This window comes from Falco rusticolus, chromosome 2 (genome assembly GCF_015220075.1).
Source record: "Falco rusticolus isolate bFalRus1 chromosome 2, bFalRus1.pri, whole genome shotgun sequence".
NCBI classification, from domain to species: domain Eukaryota; kingdom Metazoa; phylum Chordata; class Aves; order Falconiformes; family Falconidae; genus Falco; species Falco rusticolus.
Window position 1 is genome coordinate 1,641,665 of NC_051188.1, and position 21,011 is coordinate 1,662,675.

Consider the following 21,011-nt stretch of genomic DNA (forward strand, 5'->3'; position numbering starts at 1 on the left):
AGATGTGGCTGTTTTGGTATGGAAAGGGGAGATGACTGGCTTTTAGTTGCTTGTGGCTGTGTGAGCAGAAGGTGCATGCTTGAATGGACGGCAAGTTAATCCCTTTCCAGCAGTGGAAGGACATGGGCCAGCAGGGTCTGATGCTGCTGGATTTTCAGCTACGGAAGGCATCTTTAGCTGTATAGCCACAGTGATGGTGCAGGTTCTTTGCAGTTCTTTTTCCTGCTGTTTCCTTTTATTAGATCCCAGCTAGAGAAGCTTTGGGGTTCTCAGGTCAGGAGGCTGGTCCCTGTGGCCAACAGCTCACTTCTCATTCCTATGCTACCGTATTTAACAGTCATTTGCGTGCTGTGTTAAACGGCAGGGCAGTGGGTCCTTTACCTGTTAAGTATTAAAGATGCTGGATACTTGCAGTTTCAGGAGGAAGACTCAAAAGTGAAATGAAAAGCTGACCTGCTAATAGTGTTCCTTTCCCATGTCACAGGAATTCCCATGTCACAGGAATTCATCTGTTGTTGTGTGTTAAAGTGTAATTCTTGTCCATAATTGCCAGATTGAGAAAGGTGCATTGGATTTAAGGGTGGCAAGGAACCCCTTGGCTTTTGTTGAAATGTTTTGTCTCCACCCAAACCCTCCAAGTGACTGTGGCTCCCAGAGGTTCATTGAAAAAAGTTTTATTGCAAAATTATACACTGTCATTGTTGGTACAAGAACAGGTAATAAAAGCCATCAGACACCTGCATCCATATGATGCAAATTATTCACAATATCACACAGTGTGTTCTTGCCTTGCCCACCCCTTTTACCCACCCCCATCCTCCGTTAACGTGCTAGCCTGTGCGAGTTTCAGTGCACCGATTCACTGGGTAGTGTCTAGCATACACACTGGGCTTTAGGCTTCCTGTGCATTTGGGTACTCCTTGTGGATTGCCACCTGCTCCCAAGACAGCAGGGGAAAGCACCTAGGAATATGATCTGGGAAGAGGCTTAAGGAGAATAATCTCCCATTCCAGCTGGCTTGGATAGGAATTGGGGGCGGATGAGCTCGTCTGCAATTGTGTACCTTACAAACCTGGAGAAGGCATGGTTGGGTCAACTTGGGAGTGCAAGCTGCTGTATTTTTGCCTGTAGGAAAGCCTAATAAACTTTGGAGTTCTAACTTGGTAAGTGGACATAGTCCTGCGTGTTGTCTGAGAAAATGCAGTATTGGGCTTCTGTGTAGCAACCTGACAGTAAGCACATTGGCAGGGAAATAAAACAAAGCAAAGCAATGCAGTCACTCTCCTTGCTGGTTTTTAAATAACTGGCACTTACATTGTGACACACAGATTTCTCTCATTTCAATAGTTTTGTCATTACTTGCTTTGCGATGTCTTGCAGTGCATAGCAAGGCTTACCTGATGTGCTTCAGTGTTCACAGGATCATGTTACTTCTTTAAATGGTGTTAACCCAATGGTATCTTTGAAAGAAGGAGAAGGAGTAGCCTCCAAGTCTAGGCTGGATCAGGCTGTGAAACTTGCTCATCAACATATAAGAGTATAACTATAAATACATTTGTTTTTCAGCATGCCCTTGTCCAGGTCAGCCAACAGGGAGTTAAAGTATCATGGTGGAGAGGATCTTCAGAAAAGGGTCATTAGGAAGTCAGGTAAGGGCAGCTCTAAAGCTTTGTATTTAAACAAAAAAGAGGAAATGAACATGATCCACCTCCCTGTGAGAAGCCAGCAGCAGTCCCTTAGCCTGCTACAACAGGTCACAGCCCTGGTTGTAACTGGGAGAACCTTCACAGCACTGTCTCTTTCCCAGCCCTGTGTGCTGATGCAGAAGCACCAAGAGAGTTCCTCTGTGCCTGCTACAGGATGTTTAATTCCAGATGTTGCCCCCAGAGGGGTGGTGCACAGCTGTTACACACCACTGAAGACAAGAGAGAAGCAAGGAACACTGCAAAGCGACCAGAGCAGCTCTGGTGTGGTGCTGTGTAGCATCAAAGGGGGAGAAAATCAAGTGGCAGAGCTAAATGTGCAGAAGCATTTGAGATGGAAGGGTGGAGAGCCTGTGCCTTTGCAGGGCTGATGGTAGCAGCGAGACGCTTACAGGAGGCTAAACTCGAGTGCAGGGAGGAGCTAGGCGTTAGCCTGAATGTCTTGGCCGAGTATGCCAGCAGCTCAGACAGTGCATGCCCGTTGCCTTCCCCTCCTGGTGACCCTCTTGTGCCAGGCTCCACTGATCCTCTCTGGAGGTGGGTTTGTGCAATAAGTATTTTGGGGTGAGGTAAAGTGTATGCTGGTTTCTCATCACAATGCACCCTGGTCTGAATAGCACCCATAGTTCGAGAAGGATACAAAATAGTGTTTCCCCTTTTTTGAAATCCCCCGCTAAAAACACACAAACCAAAGCTCCGGGAAAAAAACCCACCACCCTAACAACCTAACTACAACTCATCACGCATCTTGTCTCCTTTGGGCCTCACGAGCCTGCCAATGAAGAGAATTGAGTTGGTTTTACTGTCCTTGATCATGAAGATGAAGGGGTGGTCAGCATAGAAGAGCTTGGGGTTCCTCATCTCCTCTCGGCCATAGATGTCAGCATCATAGGGGTTTCCTTCAGTGTCCCATTCAAGAGCAGCAGCGTGGAAGACATTGGATAGGTAAAGGTCTTTCTTGCCAGAGATTTTTGACAAGTCAGCCTTGGTTTTGTCAATGGCTTCTGTCAGGCCCAGATCGGCCAAGTGTTTCTAGGAGGAGAAAAGAGGTCAGCAACCCTCCCAGAGATGACACTGCGCAATCCTTTCCAGCCATGGTTAGACTAGCCGCTGGAAAAAGGATGATGGGCACAGATAACCTGTCTTCCCGCTCTCTTCCCTCCCACTCCAAAGAACTGTAATGCCCCACTGTTTTCTTTAAGGACTTTCTTTACCTGAAGGTCATGGCTGACTTCCAGGATGACTTTAGGCAGTGAGATGGCCACTGATCTCTTCTTCATCTTGCCAGCCCAGGCCTTCAGCTGCTCCCTGGTCAGCAGTTTCTCAACCCGCTCCAGAGGCTCCACATGGTTTGGCATGATAAAAATCATGCTGGAGAGCTTGTGAGCAAGTGGCATCTCTACCACCTGGAGCTTCTCTGTCTCATCATCATAGTAATTGTAGAGACCTTGAAATCAGAAGCAGGAAATGGTGAGGTGTGGAATAGAGGCAAAGCTACCCACAACCTTGTGAATTCACCCTGGACTTTCCCCAACCAGCAAGCGAAGTGAGTCTGAATGCTGTTTTGGGAACTGGTCCAGCGCTATTGGAGCTGGCAAGAACTCAAAACTGCAGCTCCTATTTGCGTGATGAGCTAGGATTTATTCCTAACAGCCAAGTACCCAATAGTAAACGTGGATTCTCTCTGTTCAGAGGGACCGAGTCAGCAGAACAAGCGCAGCGTGCTTTGTTCTTTCTCGCTAATAAGTGAGGCAAAACAATCTTGGAAGCAGCTAGTGGAAAACCGGATAATGGAGCAGCAGTGAGCGTACCTTCAGTTGGTCTTGACATGGGGCAGGTTTGCAACTTACCGGTGCGATGCATCATGGGGACTCCCACAGTGTAGGAACGGGTCACCATGAAGCCACGGTTGTCCACCATCTTATGATGGAACTTCTCATCCCAGTGAGCTACAGGAGAGAGAAATTCAGCTTGTAAGAAAAGGGAATGGGTAGTAGTTTCATGCGCAGCTCCCAGCTGCATGCTCTGAAAAAGAGCATGCCTCCAGTGGGCCTAGGATTAGTTCAGCTTCCAATTTGGGCTGTTCTGTATTGGCTCAGGCCAAGTTTTGGGTCACTTATATCAAGAACTGAAGGTGGAACTTACGCTTGAAGAACATGGCATTGACAATGAGAGCTCCATCAGTTTTCTCAACATCTTTTGTGACCTCTGGGAGTTTCCCATCTGTGGTCTGTGCTGCCCACTCGTTAATGGATTTCAGGGCGCTCCTCTTGTCTCGAAAGTTGATCTTGGAATGCTCGTAGTTGTAGTGTTTCTTGCTGTTCTTCACAAAGTCATCAGCAAAGTTGATGGAGGCGGGGCCGTACAAGCGGTTGCCAATCTTCCAGGTGACATTGCGGGCTGTGCTGTTGCTGACCTCGTTAAGGAGCTCAGACAACCCGCTGTGCACATAGTCATCATTCAACTTGTCTGCGCTGAGCACTGCCTTGGCTTGGGAGGCAGTTGTGGCCTTGCCCCCAAGGGACACAAGGCCAAGAGAAGAGGCCACGACCACAGGGGACAGCAGGATGTTCTCCATATTCTTGTCTTTTGCCATGGCATGGTAGAGGTTGAAGGCCAGTGTTGTGCTTCGGTCAGCCAGCGTTGTTGCCTTGTCACTCAGCTTCCTGTCCTCCGAGGGCACGGCTGCAGCGAGGCCGCAGAGAGCAAACACCAGAATAATCCACATGGCTTTGGCAGCACCGGACGCCTCTGAGGACCTGCTGGGGGGCAAGAAGAGCTCACCATCAGCATGATTCAAGCCTTTCCTGGAGTGTTCAGAGATCCCAGGGGCTCTTCCAGGGAAACCCACTCCTGTGCTCCAGTGAGAGCCACAGCATCTGCATTAAGGTTTCACTTGGGGTGCAACAATGCCAAGTCTGTGCTGGGCTCTTTCCCTGAGCAACAATTAATCTTCAAGAGGCCAGGCTGCACTCTGGCATGCAGAGCCTGTGCGTTTTGAATGAAAGCTGCTTTTTTTAAGCAATTTTACTATGTTACTACGTGCTTATGTACAGTAAATGATTTAAGGAGGGGCCAGGGACTGGAAGCAACACACATTTCTCATACAATTTCAGTAGGACATGGGGGAATGTCTTTAAACTGAAAGAGGGCAGATTCAGATTAGGTATAAGGAAGAAATTCTGCACTTTGAGGGTGATGAGACATGGGAACAGGTTGCCCAGAGCAGCTGTGGGTGCCCCATCCCTGGCAGGGCTCAAGGCCAGGCTGGATGGGGCTGGGAGCAGCCTGGGCTGGGGGGAGGGGGCCCTGCCCCTGGCGGGGGGCGGGACTGGCTGGTCTTGAAGGTCCCTTCCAGCCCAAACCCTTTTGTGATTCTCTCCTCAGAGCAGAAAGTCAAGCCTCCGCCCTGTCAGGGAAAGCTAAAAGTGGAATGTTTCTGCTGCCCAGGGACCACATAGCACGGTGCTGCCTGTCGATCCAGGGGCTACTGCAGTCAGTGTATGGCAGGGCTCATCCTGCCGGGGGACCTCAGCCCGGTACCCAGATGCTCAGCTCTCTAGACACTAGATGGAGCACAGGAGCTTCCATTCCACAAAGCTTAAGCCGGAGAAGCCCCTCGAGAAGATCCAACCAACCCTCTCAGTTCAGCTCTGTTTGACTTTGGTTTGCCTGTACAGCCCTGCCAGGGGGGTACTGGGGCAGAGGAAGGTGGTGGACCCCTTCCCCCCTAGCAGAGCCCCCTCCCAATAGGTTCATGCATTAGGTAGGTGCACCCATGGCCCAGTGAGGGCTCAGAGCTACTAGCTCTTGATAAATCTGCAGACTGATCAGTCTTAAATGCTATGTCTCAAAGCTCTTTGGAGCTCATCCCACCTGCCTCCAGGGCTATAACCTGTCCACAGACCTTCCCTCCCTCCTGACTTCACACTGCTTGCAGCAAACCTTCCTGATGGCAGATCCTCAGGGCTTAAATTCCACCTTCACACCCACAGTGAGCTTTTGGGTGAGCTTTTCCTTGACAGGCTGCATCATGTCCAAGGTTAAAGTGACGTTTTGGACCTTGGTCCTCTCCTTCTGCCCTGCTCCTGGCCAGCCTCAGAAGCTGCTGCTTGCATTGGGAGACAGGAAAAGGCTGCAACGGGGCAGCTTCAGGGTTAAAGCAAACAGAGCAGGAAGCGAAGGGCCCGCTGGGATTACATATGGAAGGAAACATGCACACAGCCCGAAGCAAAGGGAATGCGCAGTTGCACCAGGGTTCCTTTGCCAGAGTGGGACTTACTTAGCCTCAGAGAAGGAGGCAATTTTTATCCTAAAATCCTTTTAGGAGTAGGACTCCATTGGAAGAGCCATCCCAGCTACTTAGGAGCAAAGACTTGTGCAACAGGCTCAAAACTGCCCTTGTCACACTTTTTAAGGTGCAGACAGGATTGGGTGCAGCAAGCATTTAAAATCTGAGGGTTTTTGGGTTTTTTTTTTTCTTCCCTTTTATTTCTAAAGATACCTTGAAACTGTTTCATAGTGAGGTCAACGTTTGCCTTTTTCATTCTGAAAGAAAACAGATACATGGAGTAGTTCTCTTGTGAGCAACGGGCAGCCCACGCCACTTACATCCTCAGCTTAAAAAAGGTTCATTACTTCAGAGACTGGTGAGAAGTTTGGCCGGGTGCGCTGGGCTGTGATGAGTGACGCAGCCTGCAGCAGCAGGACAGAGAAATTTTGCCCATCCTTGGATTATGGCCGAGATTATTGGTGAATTCATAATGCAAGGTGAAAATCAAGAGGGAATCTAGAAGAATGGCGCAGCCAGTAACATCCTCTCTTGCATTTGTACGGCCCAGCCCTGCAAGGGGCCGCCCCACGCCAACGTGGCATTCCACAGACCTCCTCGGGGCTGTGGGGACCCGCTCTTTGGCAGGGTTTCGAGGTGCCATCATCCACGACAGCCAGCCGGAGGCACGCACCCCTTCGAGGGCTTATTTCTCCTGTGACCAAGTAGCAAAGCCACAGGACAGAGGCAATGCAAGCAAAAGGCCGTCTCCATGTCAGCAGCGGGCCGCGACACTTTGTTAAGGCAGGCAGGACAGGGTTAGTCAGTCTCGTTGCAGGGAGAAGAGCTCTGCCCCCTGCGCTGGGCTGGTGCCCAGGATCCCGAAGGCTCCCAGGCTGGGCAGGAGCAGGGGCTGGAGGATTTTCTCGGCCAGGGCTGCTCCGGGATGACTTGGACCAAGTTGGTGCTGCTTTTACCCTCCTCTCGTCTTTCTTTACCCCCTGTAAGTTTCTCCTGGGTGTAAAAACCAGGATGCAGTTTCACCGCGACAATCTCTAGTCAAAACCTGGGGAGGTGGCGGGGAGAGGGATCATCTCACATCTTTTCTCAAAAAAACAGACCCAGCTTGTGGGACGGTCTGTACCGTACCCATAGCCCCCACATCAACCCACCCCGATGCAAACCCTCCTCCCCCTGCAACCCCTTCCCCCCCCCCGTGCAATACCCCCACCCCGACCTCCCTGCCCTGTGGGGGCCAGCCAGGGAGCATGCAAGCCCCAAAGTAACACTCGGCCTGCTGCAGCTTAGCTTGGCCGCATCCCAGCCTGCTGGTGGTCTGGGGGTCCTGCGAGCCCAGCTGCCCTGCCCCGCCCCCCGCGTCCCCTTACCTGCGGCGCTGCGAGCCGGGGCGCTGCTTTGCTGGGGCTCCCCTGTGCACCTCCCGGTCCCGTGGAGGGGGTATAAGGGGCAGGCGAGAAACTTCTGGAAAGTTGGGAAAAACCTCTCAAAACCGCCTGGGAGGAGAGGAAGGGGGAGGATCCGATCCACTCTCCCGCCTGCCGCCAGATGGCAGGGAGCGCCCGGCCCCGCTGCTGCGCTGCAAGGGGGGGCCGGGGGGCCGCGGGGGTCCCTCCTTCGGCCGGAGCTGCCTCGCCGCCGGCCTTGCAGCAGCGGACAGGACCCTCTCCCTAGTCAAACCCGTGCTTTGCATGTTACGGGGCAGCGGCCCATCTCACTCCCTGCCTCCCCCCGCCCCCGGAGGCTGGTGGTGTTGGTTGGCATTCAGGTGGGTGTTTATTTATTTTTTCCGGGGGGGTGCCATCCTCCATGAAGTCAAGGGTGTTGCAAAGTGCTTCAGCCACACCACAGCAGTCGCAGGCAGCGCATGTTTAACATCTGTACCTGGTTCAAAGCCACATCTTGCCATCCGAAATGCCCCCCTGCCCCATCCCCCACCCACCCCCACCCCCATCCCCGCCGGCTCGGGGTACCCAAGGGGACGTGCAATTCGCCTTGCAGGGACCCAATGGGCTGAGTTACAGGTGGCTGGAGGAGCGCTTTGTATTGCTGTATCCCAGAGACTGGTTTTTCACCCATCTCCCCACCTGTGCCTAACACCCATCTCTCCCTTTCCCCAGCAGCTGGGCTGATGGAGTGGTGAACCTCTTACCCATCAATTCTTCCATACTTCCAAATTCCCCCCTGTGCTGTAGGTGGGAGATGAGCAGGGCAGTTGGGGTCTGTTCTTTGTTGTAGTGTAACACAGTGGCAAAATCCTCATGTCTGGCAAACTCACGCAATTTAGAAAAGCATTATGGTAGCAGATATCCACAGCCCCCACAGGAACGGTGAAGGAGTTAAATGCCCGTGCTGCCTGGTGCCAGACTGCCTTGGCCCAGAGGGCTTACAGCAAAGTTATGTGCCATAGGGAAGTTTCTGCGCTGAGTCACGAGTATTGAACACCACTTGGTTTCAACCCTGTCACAATTTAAGATAGCATGGGATTTTTTTTAACAGCAATCTGGGAAATAATGATACGCTAGGTACCACCCAGTAATTAAGCACCATTCTCATTGACATTTACCATGTTACCAGAACGATGCTGCATCATTCTGTTTTTTAACTGATGTCTCTGTCTTCCCTTGCTCCTAATCACCGTGTAATTTCATTTCCCTGCCCTGGTTTTGGCTCTGCAAGTTTCTCGGCGTCCCTCAGAAGACAGGGGGTCTCTGCGGGTTGCTGTCTCTTGTTGCTATAGTAGAAAACAGCACCTGATTTTTGTCTTCTTTGAATATCTACTCTCAGACCTGACCTGGTTGTCTTGCAAGCACCTTGCATCAGGATCACCTCATCTTTCCACTGTCTGTTCCACTGCATGACACCAGTCCACTGATAGTAGAAGATGGCATCAGAAAGCAACATTTTTCTTCTGTCTAAACCATTCAGATGATGCTATGTGAATAGATACTCCACACCTCAAATGAGGGGAGGTCTTTCAGCCCTCCCTGTACAAAATTTTCCACCACCTGCAATAACACAGTGTTTCTACGATGATTTCGCTCACAGCACAGTTTGCAGCAACAAGACTGAATAACAGAAGTACAGATAACGGAAGTTTGTTCTGGTCACTGGGTGTTTGCTTCTGGCGGTGAGAAAGATTATGCCATTCATCCATTCCCATAGCCTTTATTATGGCTGAATTGATCCATGCGATGTCATTTGCACTAAAGCTATTACAGGGGAAAAGTGCCAAGGGGTCTCACTCAGTGGGTACCTTTTGGGTGCCGAGCTGAAGACCTTTCGGGGGCCTGAAGGGCTCCTATCTTTCTGTGAGTTGTTTACTTTGGGTTTGGGTTTTTTTGCTTTTTTCAGTGGTGTGTGTGTGGAGAAGGGAAATACCTGAACAAAACACATTTCCCAGCGCCATCTTCCCTGGGCATTTTGCATTCAAGCAGGTACCTTACGCTGCAGTCTTTAATGATAACGGTCCAAATGGCTTCACAGCAGTGATGTTCAGAGATCCACTGCCTTCTGGGAGGGAATTGGTGGGAAAGAGGTTTGAAGTACCTTAAGCGTCGTATTTTTTGTGTTCACTAGTGTATATATTTGGAGCAGTTTTCCTGGCTTTGTGTCTGCATAAATGACTAGAATGTGGCCCCGGGGTTTTTATAGCACAATCTTGCTTTATTACTACATTGCTATAATAAAAGATGAATTGGGGATAGCAAGCAGTCAAGACACAGGTGAAATGTTACTGGTATGTACCAGCTGAGAAATGAGAAAACCTCCTTTAAATTTCAGTGTCAGCTGGTTTTCTCTGCCAAGCTCTGAATTGCTCCACCTTCAAACCCTTTTGTGTAATCACTTCCCATATAAGAATTTTTTTTCTTCTTAGTGAAATTTAATATAAACTCTAAAACTTTTAATCTTGATCTCTTTCAATGCCTCCCAGAACCAAACTCCTTTGACACAAGTACAGGGCTCTGTGCTTCAGTCCTTTTAAATGGCTTTGCCTCAATAACGAGTATCAGGAGTTCAATTAATATAGTTATTTGTGTTTGAGGACAGGCAGCCCTGCATAAAGATATTTCAAATTTTTGCCTGACTTTGGATCCAACCTATTCCTGCTCTTGCAAACTGCTCCATGCTACTAATTCATCTCCCCAGACAACACAATCCTGAGCGCATCGCTGTAAGACAGCCACAATAAATCTGCAGGATGTTAGGATGTGTAGAAAACGAGTAATTCTACCAAAATGTCAGCAATCAGCTTAATCTTGACCATGAACACTTGTCCAGGGCAAAAGTATTAGGAATCGGCTGATCTGCATTGCAGGGGGAGATTTCTTTTGCCTTTGAGTGATTTCCAAGTGCAGTTGGACTTTGCAGGCATTCTGGCTAGCATTTCACCTGCCTCCACAGTGCCACGTAGGAGATCCTACAGCAGTGGATGGGGGAGAGGACCGGGAGGGGGAGCGATACTGGGAGTTGGCCTTCTTCCGTCTTCTCTGCTCCTTTAATGAGAAGGGCCCAGCTGCCAAAGACACATCTACTTCTCCAGCACAGCTCCTCCCCTCCAGCTGCAACAGCTTTAAAAAAACACTTGCTCGTAGGGCAAAACTTGAATTTCTTTCGTTGCAAGTTAATTGAAGTGCGGTTATGCTCCCTGGGGAGCCTTTGGATTTAGGGGACTTGCAGACCTTACTAAGCTATAACATACTTTAATATAACAAAAACACAAACAGTTTGTGATATGGGTCTGATCCTCTGCACTCTGACAAAGTAGATGAGATTTGCAGCCTGTTGTCCCAGGGCCTGTGCCGGGCGTGGGGGAGCTGCTGGGGTGTAGGACAGTGAAATCTGGCTGGTACTGGGACTCCTACACCCAGCTGTGCGGTAAACAACCCATGCCCAGACATAAAACATCTGAAGTGATGCTGTCGTGGTTGTTTGGCTTGTCTTATTTAAAGCAGTGTTACTAATTCACTTGATTATATATTAAAGGAGCACTTTATTTCTACAAAAGCCAACAAAAGCAAACACTGCAGTCTAACAGGCTCTTTGGACAGAACTTTTAAAATATAAACTCCAGCAGCTTTGCACGTTCATCCTTTCCCGTAGGCTGCAGTGACCCAGCAGACTGACCCTTGTTTTCCTGTGTCAGTGACAGAGTCTGTCATCTTCTAAGCTGCCATGAAGCAGTGCTGGTGCTGGGTTTCTGCTTTCCAGGATCAAGCATGGTCTGTAGCAAGGATAGCAGTGAAGGCAATTTGTAGAACAGATACTTAGTCCTTTCTTGTAACTCTCAACTTTAATGGGGCAGGAAATTAAGGCTGTTCACCAGATCCTACAGTTAAGAGCATGGAGCTAGGTAGAAGCTAGCAGGCGATGATTTTAAAAGAGATCTTAGGCCGTTCTTTTTCATGCAGTTGCAGCCACAGGAGGCAGATGGGATCTAATCTAAAAGGATTAGAGAAAGTAGACTAATTAGTTCAAGAAGTAGATATTAATGGGGATGTACGCTGAACATCCCTAATCCAACAGGTCTGGGTGCTGGGGTCGCACAAGTGCAGTGGACCACAGGCAAGCTGGAACCAGTTGCTTGCCCTAAAGGTGCTTGGCTCTTGCATGGCTGTTGGTGGAGCAGAGCTAGAAGAACCACCCTGGCCTAGCAGGACATTTTGTATGTCCTTCTGAGCCTCAGAGTTTATAAGCCTCACTTCTTCTTCCAAGTAACTCAATTACCTTGGGTTTCTCTGTGCTAGAGATGAGTAAGGCAGGGATGCTCAGAGCCAGCATGAGAGGCCATCCTGAGGTGCTGAACATCTCTTGGAGGGAGCGGAGCACATGGCAGGATTAGCTCTTGGAGGATTAAAAACCATGGGACCTGCAAAGATCACAGAGGGGGCAGCAAAGGTAATACTGATCCTCTTTGCAGCCTGAACCTTGAATGCATCTAGTCTTCCTGCAGAGGATGCAACAAGTCTGGGAGACTCCCTGATACAGTCAAATTCCTGAACCTGCATGTCCCTGTTGTGTCTCCCATCTTGGTGACAGCATTATTTCACCTGCCTGCAAGGGTGAGACAAAGGCAGCGCTGATGTGAATGCTCCCCTGCCTCTGCACCACTTCTTGCTTCTCCTGCCTGCATCTGCTGGGCATCTTTTTCTCACCTAATGAGTAGGAATGGACAGAGAAGGTGAATCAGCCTTAAGAGAACCTGCCTTAGGTCAGGTCAAACCTTCTTAAATCAGTTCAGCTCGCCCCAGACCATTTCTCAGAGTTTCCCAGGGTAGCCCCAGGAGCAATGTTATCACTGATTCATCTGGGATTGCTGAGGAACTTGCATGTGTCTCAGTTTCATCAGCCAAATCTCTCCCCAAACCAGAGCAAACAAGGTCTGGATGGAGCCTGGAAGCAGCCGTGGTTGATGGAGGGATCCAACCTGAGGTCATCTCTCAGAGCTGTGTGAGGAGCCCTGGGAGCAGGGGACGACGCAGCCAGCATGACTTCAGTCTCAGGTGAGTTCCCAGTAGCACTCAAACACCATGGCCTCACCTCTGGGCATGTCAAGCATGTGTTGGGTGAGGGCTTCCCCATCCAGAGCTAGGAATCACCTAGAGCTAGAACCACCTGGTTCTCTGGTACCCAGATGCAAAGGCTTTGGGGGGGATTCTGCCTCTCTGCTCAGCTCAAGGGCAAGTTCAGGGTTGATGCTAACGCTTAAGTTTTCCCTTGCAACGTCCTCCTTTACCACTCTGAACATCATTCATGGCAGCTCAAGGCGTCACAGAGTGATGGTTTTCCAGGCAGGCGATGTCTCGGACTTGAGCAGAATCGCAGCCCTTTTCTCCCACCTGGCTTGCAGCCGTGACCGGATCCCAGTTTGGTTGGAGCTGGGAAACAACCCCCGTGTTATCTGAAGTAGGACGGGCACACAAAGGATGGCAGTGAAGCTGAAAGGCCTGAGTGTCCTGTGGATCTGTGCCTGGCCTGTCTGGTCTGCAGCAGTGATGAGGCCAAACTCATCTCTGCTAGCCTGCTGTGCCCAGAGCTGGTGGATGCCAGCCCCTGGCTTTCTGGGAGGTCACAGGTGGGTTTATATGCCCTGAAGGTGCAAATTCCTGCGTATGGATGTGCAAATTCTCTGTAAAGCGTCAGCTTTTGCTTCTTCAGCAGATGGATGGAGGAGAAAAAGAAAGAGGAAAAAAACTGTGATTTGCCCTGGAGGGGAGCGAATTCTCTATCCGTGGTATCACACAGGTATGCCGTGATGCATGAACAAGAAAGGACAGGCTAGCAAGGCCACAGCTGCAGCTTTCCCACAGGGCACAGAGGAGAGAGACTCCCTTGATCCCATTTCGTAATTCCCTGTTTAATACTGCCAGAGAAAGGTTCAAAATCCACAGGGTCTCCAGCCAACACGTTGAGGGCGGGGGGAGGAATTCCCTCTGGTGCTCTCGGGTGGAAAGAATGACATCTGTGTGGCCTCGGCAGAGGTCCGCATGAGGTGATGGCAGGTCAGATTGCAAACCCCTGCAGGAGCTGGATGTGAGGGAGTAGATGGGGTCCCTGTGGACAGCTCAGGGGCAGTTGCTGTCCCTGGGTGACAAGCTGGGAGGACACACGTGCCTGCCAGGTCCCATGCTCTCTCTACACTGATACAGGAGCTCTGGTTTAGGGTTGTGGGAAACCAACAGGACTCAGGACTCTGGGGTGCCCTTCCCAGCTGGCTGGGTGACTGCCTTGGACTGGTAATAAGCACTCCTTACCCCCTCCCTTCTGCCGTGCACTGACCAGGACCATCTGATCCACCCAAAAGTTAACTGAAAGAAAAAGACGGTGGTTAGTTTTCAGCCACGTCAGCCCCAACAAACGCCAGGGCCATCTCAAGGGCAGGCTGCGAGAGCAGGGTGAAACCAGTGATTTGGGATGCTGGAACTTCAGTTTCCCCACTGCGAGGAGCCTGAGACACAGGCAGCAAGGAGCGTGCCATTTCCCGTTTTGGATCCCTTATGATAAAATATGAACAGAGAAGGCCCAGGAACGCGGAGGTTGGTCTGCTCAGAGTTGTGCACGGAGTGGGGCTGCGAGAGGGAATCTCTGATGTCTCTTTAAACGCTGAGCTCCTATCTGCTGTGATGTTAAAGCTCTTCCTGGCCGTCTGCTTTAGGCCTCTTGTAAGGAAACAGGATATAAAAGGAAACCATTTGTTCTGGAGCCAGCTGAGGGAACAGAAACGCCCCTACAACCGACCCTTGCTTGGAGAGAAATCCTCCACCAGCCAATCTTCTGCTTCCAGCACAGAGCTGCGCTGGGGCGGGTTCAGCGTGTGCATGCCTGTGCAGACGTGTGCACATGTGTGCATGCCTGCTTGTGTGTAATCACACAAGTTACACAACTGCTTGTCTCACCAGTCTTATCGGTGTCCCTCAAAGTGGTGACGTTGTTGGAAATTAGGTCCCCAACAAGCTGAGCTGCAAAACTGCCACTGTTGATACCACTGGGATGCAGGGGCTGAATGCAGGACAGGGCTGGGGCTGGTGGTTTTGCATCGTTGTGGACTTCAGGGTGCTTGATGCAGCAGTTTTAAGGCAGGAAAGGAGGAGGGGAGAGCTGAAGCTGAGGAAAGACATGGTGGGCTCGGCACCCCCCCTGCACTGGGCACCAGTCCAGCAGGAGCAAATTGCATGTGCATTTCTCATCACCCACATGCTGCGGATATGTAAGCAAAGGGATGCTTAGGAAGGGGCTTGGCAGCCTCTTTCTCTTTTCTGCTCTAGAGAGGCAAAAGAAAAGCTGCTCAGAGAGATACAACAGGAGAAGGGGCTTCATCCTTCCCAGCATCCAGGGACCACTGGCTCTTGGTTGCCCCAACCCTGGTGACCTTGTGCTGGTCTGGTGGGACCAAACCAGTTTGTGTCTAGATCTGAGTTGCTGTGTCTTTGCTTGGGATGCCAGAATGCACCCACATGGGAGGCAAGTGTCACACCTGTCGGGTCCCTTCATGTAGATCCAAATTGGGTCAGTTTGTGGCAACTTGTGGCAGTTTAGGATGTGTCTGCAAAGGGCCAAGACCAGTCTCCAAGGCAAGGGGGCCAGCTGGTGGGACCATGCATTGATCAGAACATAGGTAAGGTATTTGAGGGTTTCTTTGATCTCTGTCATAAACGTGGTTAAGCTCGAGTGAAAGTTACCCAGCTGAACTTAGTTTGGCCTTTCAGGCTTTTTAGTGCTTTTTTGCAGCTTTAATGCCACTTCTGATGTCATTTAGCAGTGCATGATAGATACATAGTGTCACACGTACTGTTTAATATGTTTAAGCACATATTTCTCTGTCTGAAGTTTCTTATATCCCACAATACTTGTTCTGCATGTGGGACCCTTAGCAAAAAGGGATGTCTTTTGTATGTTCCCATGCGTTAAAAACCACAATGCTACGCTTAGCCTAAATACTCCTGCCTGTTTAAAATATGCCAGCAGAGAATTGCAGGGTGTATTTCCTAGCCACTGTATAGATTTTCAGTGAAAACTTGGCAGAAAAGAGGTGGCAGGGAGGATTTCTGGAATGTTCAAGGAGCCCACATGATGCAACATTAATGCATTCTTGCAGAGCGATGCCTGCTAGTGTAATCTTTAGAAGGGGTTGCTAGCATTTTTCTCCAGATGTCAACAGGCTGCATCCACACGTTAAAGACTTTCCCAGGGTCAGATCTCTGTCCTGCCAGAGTGCCGGTGTTAGTGCTGCTGGTATGCAGAGCCACATTCATGTGTCAGGGAGAGTTATGTTAATTTTAGAAGCAAAAGACACTGTTAGATTTCCATTTTCTTTCTTTTAGAACTTGCAGGCAGGGATGAAAGTTGCCAGTCATCCAGTGAACTTTTCTCTATTTCCCATTTTAGAATTAATCACAGCTGGTGCAGGCTTCACTGAAATCACAAAAAAACACATCCAGCTGTTGCAAACAATTCTTCTTTGCTTCTTCTTCGCAAATTGCCCTCTGGCCAGTGGACACAGCAAGTCTTGCAGGGTTTAAGCTGTGCCTGTGGCTGAGTCTTGTTACACTCAGCTGGTGTCCTGGCCGTCGGGAACCTGAAGGCTTTGGCAGGTAACTGGGATGGGATGGAGGGGGTAGAAATGCCTTTTGGCTGTTCCTGTAGCTATATTAGCTACTCTGGGCATTGGCAGCAGTTACTGTAGTAAACATACCCTGGCCTTCGTCTCTCTCTTGCATCATTGCATAGACCAGGGGTTATATTCATTCATAACACACTGATGCAGATGTTGCTATGACCCCTGTATTGCTAACAGAAGTGTTTACTCTTAGAAAGGCTTTTTTCCTGGTCTTCCCAAATGCGTCTAGAAACTCACAGTAGTTGTGGAAATAGTCAGGCACTCAGGAGACGTCTGTGGCTGTGTTGCTGCAGTAAGAATAGCAAATACAGATCCTGGAGCAGGGGAAGCTCTGTAGCTGTTCAATGGGAGATGGCCACGGTGATGCAGGGCTCGGCATCTGCGAGCTGAGTCACAACAAGGGAAGATCTGACTCATCACATCAGATCTGCATCTGCAGATGTCCAAGCATTTTAGGAAGCTGGGCAAGGCTGAGTGTCTTAGCTTAAGACAAGGAGACTGAGGCACAGAGAGCAAGTCTGGGGCAGAACCAGAGCCAGGCTTCCTGCACCACTGGTTTGTGCTGTTTTCCTTCTCCAAAAGGATGCTGAGTACTTTATAGGAGTCACGGAGGCATCTTCTCATTCCCTGGACAGGTAATCTGCCTGGAGGGATGGTACCCTGGGATGTCAAGCTGCTCTTTGCCAGCTGTACTGAAGCAGGGCAGAGCCCTTGCAATTACCCCAGCTCAGATCTCATCCAACAGAGCTGGACCTCATGGCCAGGCAGGATGCATGGTCCTCACAGCCACAGAGCAGCCCTCTGTGTCCTTGTTTTCTCTCCCTGCTTCTGGTTAGTCTGCCATAAACCACAGGCAGAAACAAGTCTTGCTTTGTGTTTTTGTAGGCCCTAGCACCGTGGGACCATGATCGATGACCCTTCTCCAATGTGGATGCCCAAATTTTGCTTTAAGCAAGGGGCTGTCTGTTTCCCACAGTGGGAAGAGATGCACAAACTGCCTCTCTTTGCACCTCCAGCTACAGGGCTGCCCAAAGGCAGCTGCGTTCATGCTCTTGGCTCAACACACAGCAAATTAAACATTTCTGCGCAGCACCCGGGACTTGACAGGCCATTTCCAACACTGGAGGAGGCATTGGTGCTGATGAATTTGGTTTTGCACACAAGGTCTCTTGTTCAGTGTGGGGCAGAGGTGGTTGGGCAAGCGTGGGAGAGGTAGGGTGGGAGGATTAGGTGAATGAGAACCATTGTTTCGTTCCTGATTACCTTCAGGGGGACACTGGATGTTTACCAGCCATGCACAAACAGCTTGAATTTAGTCTTTAAAATCATTTGCACTTCGGGACTCTGTTGGCTTTGACAGCAAGACCTGTATCCCCCTGTGATCACTCCAGGTTTGGTACCCAGGGGCATGCTGTGGTTAGAAAGACACATATGAATCAAAGCCTCTTACAGCTGCCCTTCTTCTCTCCTGCATGGATCTGGCTCAGCCCCATCCAGTTGGAATTTATTTCAAGCTCATTTGCTGCCCGAACATGGAGCAAAAGCAGCAAAGAATGATAGGCAGCTTCCGAGCTTTGAATAGTTCAGGATGAGAATCAAGGGGTGCAGTTTATTTAAAGGGAAACACTCAAATCCTAAACTTTGAAGGCCACAGGTATCTGTTGGATATGGCAATACCCAGCTGTGGTTATTGTTGACTGCAGTTTCCAATGGCAAAGCTGTGTGCTGGACACGCAAATCACGGAGAAAACTGTAATTTGTACATTGTACGGTTTGTAATCAAGCCAAATTTGCTTCCAGGTGGAGACAGCTGGAAGATCTCCAGATCCCAAATGCCAGTTTATTTTCAAGCCCATAAATGGTTCCCGCCCCAGCAGCCTCCCTTGGTGCTGTGTCTGCGAGCTGTAACCCACCTAGCAAGCACTCCCTTCACCATCCTTTTCTAGGAGAGCTCTCTGGCACCAATTCAGACACCCAGCATCCACATGGGAACCTGCAGTGGCATGGGAATCTGTTTTCTCAGTGAACACATTTGTGCTGAGGGGTTTGCAGAGTAAAATGCAGAACATTTGGTGTCTCCTCTTTACCTTGATTCATGCATAGCCATCAATGCCACATTTCCAGGCTTGATTTCACATTTTTTCAGGAATCACCCATGAATATCTCCATTTTTTTCTTCCTGCTTGTTTTTACGTTTCAACCTTTAAAGTTTATTTTTAACCCTTTCTCATTCTCTGTCTGGACACAAATGCAGGAGTTAAAAGCCATTTCTCCATCTCTTCCATAGACCCTGCACCTCTGCTTTGAGCATGTGTCTGTGGTGGGACTCCTAGGACAAACTTTCCACGTAGCCACTAGTAGGGGATAATTCACAGTGAGGGCATGTTGGGCCATGACTTTCACTTTGGTTAACATATCTAAAGGTCTTAGAATCTTTCAAGCACCTAAATTAAATGCGTGGGTCTCTCCCAAGAGATGGGCACCTCATGAGATGAATCTAGGTCCTTCTTCAGACCATGGAGGAAGTCTGAGATCAAGTCTTATGTTAGAGCACATGTAGACCCTCTTTCTAGGCTTGACCTCCAGCTGCTAATCCACCTCTTGGCTGGATTGCAATGGTGCATCTCAGGATGTCTGAAGTCTGGGAGCATTGTACACCTGGAGAATTCATATCAGCAGCTCTTAGGGAGTGACCGTCGAATGCCAGGGAACATCTTACGGTGGAGTGAAAATTGAGGCTTGCTTGACACTGACCTTTCCTTTATCCTAGTGCCCATCAGGGGTGGGCATTTGGTACAGCCAAGCTGTGAGAGGGGCATGTTTTCCCCACCCCTGATGAGACTCCACGAGCACCTGCATCACACCAAGCCTGGTGGGATTGCTCACCCTATTCCTCCATTATTCCCATGCCACCTTCACTCTTCTTTACACCGTGTTCTGTTCATGCAAACCCAGGGGTAATCAGCTTATGAGCTGATTTGATTGTGTATTACTCAGTTGTTGCTGATGTTAGGAAGTGCAGGCAGATGACTGGGTTGCCTGTGTATCTTAACGGCTGGTGAGTGGGTCTCAATTCTCCTGTGGCATCACCATCACACGGTCACCCTGGGAAGTAGGCAGTGGAGTCTGGAGCATTTAGGAACACAGGACAGAAACATCTGAATTTCCCCCGTGGAAGAAATTGCTGAGAGCGCTTCTAGGGGGCCAGAGCTGCTCTTGGTGCTAGGAAAATCTCCTGTGTTTGATTCATTTGGTGGACAGCATAGGGAACCGAGGGAGGATTGAGAGGCACCTTACAAAGGAACAGGTTTGGGTCTCAAGTGGAGGGAAGTGTAAACGTGTGGATGCAGCAGTGAGAAGATGCTCAAGTGCCGGAGAGCTGGTAGTTCACATTTCCAGTCTAACCATGCCACGTTGGTGGAAAGCTCTTAGCCCAGCCTCATTAAAACAAAGGTAAACTGATGTGTGCGGCACCCACATGTCTGGGAAGTCACCAGTGGGGTCACCAAGGTCACAAAATAGGGTCTCCTGGGATAGGGTCAGCTCCATCTCTGGGCATGCAGAAAGCTGAGTCGGTGTGGGGGTTGCTGGGGGCTACTCAAGAGTCTGGGGGTCTAGAGCAAGAGTCTGATGAGTGATGAGCAGCCAGAGGTTGGCAGGTATCGGATGCTGGGTGTGAATGATGTTGTTTTCTCCACCCTCCTCTGCAAGCCAGGGAGTCACCCCAGCACAGTAAGTTTTAGTGACCTCAGTGGTGGTGGAACTATCTCTAGGACATCATGACCCTATACAACTCAAAATGAAATGTTACATGTTTCCTATGTGCCCGTGGTGAGAAGAATTACCTGCTAGAAGTGGTGCTCTGTTGATGGTGGAGGAGACGCACAAACCCTTTCTGATGTTACAGGGACAGCTTTGGGAGGAGTGGAGGTTTTGTCCCAAGGGTCATTGCAGGAGCTCAAATTCATTGTTCATTTGGGACAAATGAAGTCAGAAGGGGCGATTTTCTGGCCAAAAGAGAAAACCACAACACTTACTTTGAAGGAAACATTTTGTTTCACTATTCTTCTAAAGTAAACAAGGGCTTAATGTAGCCTCAAGTATCATTTTCAGACAAAGAAAATTAAAACAAATTAAAGCCATCAAAACAAACTGCTTAATTGGTTTTGTCCTATTTTTGTGTTCATTTTTCAAACACCCCAAATTCAGAAGTATCTTCAGTCACTGTGACAGTGCCTGTCTTGATGATTTAACTATTTAACAATCATTCTCTCCCTAATTCCAGCAAACAGAATAATTGGATCTGCTGGAGGCAAGTTCATAAAATGTGGGATGCATAATGAATCCACTCTGGGCTCTGCCACTGAGTAACCCTGTACCTTTGAATGGAGCAATTCACTGCTGCCTCAAGCTTTCCTGATGGCAGGTTGAGCCCCAGGATTTGCAAGAAGGTCTGTGGCCACCATGTGGAAGGGGCTATGAATGTCACAAAGGTGAGTCACTGGGCCACAGGGTGGGGTGACACCCAAAAGCCATGCAGGAACCATCTTGGGCACCACAGGGCTGATGTAGAGTTGGTGCAAATAAATCCTCACCGATGTAAGGTTTCAGGGAAGAACAAGACATAGAATCATGTTTGGGCTGGAAGAGGCCTTCAAGACCAGCCAGTCCCACCCCCCGCCAGGGGCAGGGCCCCCTCCCCCCAGCCCAGGCTGCTCCCAGCCCCGTCCAGCCTGGCCTTGAGCCCTGCCAGGGATGGGGCACCCACAGCTGCTCTGGGCAGCCTGGGCCAGCGCCTCGCCGCCCTCACGGGGAAGGGTTTCTTCCTCATGTCCAACCTAAATCTCCCCTCTCTCAGCTTCAAGCCATTCCCCCCTGTCCCACCACTCCCTGCCCTTGCCCA

At 49.8% G+C, this 21,011-nt stretch overlaps 1 protein-coding gene and 1 long non-coding RNA gene across 3 annotated transcripts in view; one reads left to right on the forward strand and one right to left on the reverse strand.

Moving 5' to 3' along the window:
- Nucleotides 1-658: 658 nt before the first annotated feature.
- SERPINH1 (serpin family H member 1) lies at nt 659-7,506 on the reverse strand. Of its 2 annotated transcripts, none has more exons than XM_037377640.1 (5): nt 7,362-7,506; nt 3,849-4,462; nt 3,554-3,652; nt 2,918-3,150; nt 659-2,735 (listed from the first exon to the last, which is right to left on the reverse strand). In XM_037377640.1, exons 2-5 carry the CDS (start codon nt 4,429-4,431, stop codon nt 2,433-2,435), a joined length of 1,218 nt encoding a protein of 405 aa, XP_037233537.1. In that variant the 5' UTR covers nt 4,432-4,462; nt 7,362-7,506; the 3' UTR covers nt 659-2,432. The 2 variants fall into 2 exon arrangements, with proteins under 2 accessions (XP_037233537.1, XP_037233536.1); XM_037377639.1 differs by having other exon boundaries at nt 3,849-4,465.
- Nucleotides 7,507-9,341: 1,835 nt separating this feature from the next.
- Nucleotides 9,342-21,011, forward strand: part of LOC119143872 — a 38,215-nt gene continuing 26,545 nt past the window's right edge. Inside the window, exons 1-3 of the long non-coding RNA XR_005102856.1 lie at nt 9,342-9,428; nt 12,362-12,494; nt 20,394-20,601. This is a non-coding gene — a long non-coding RNA (uncharacterized LOC119143872). The remainder of the gene's footprint in view (nt 9,429-12,361; nt 12,495-20,393; nt 20,602-21,011) is intronic.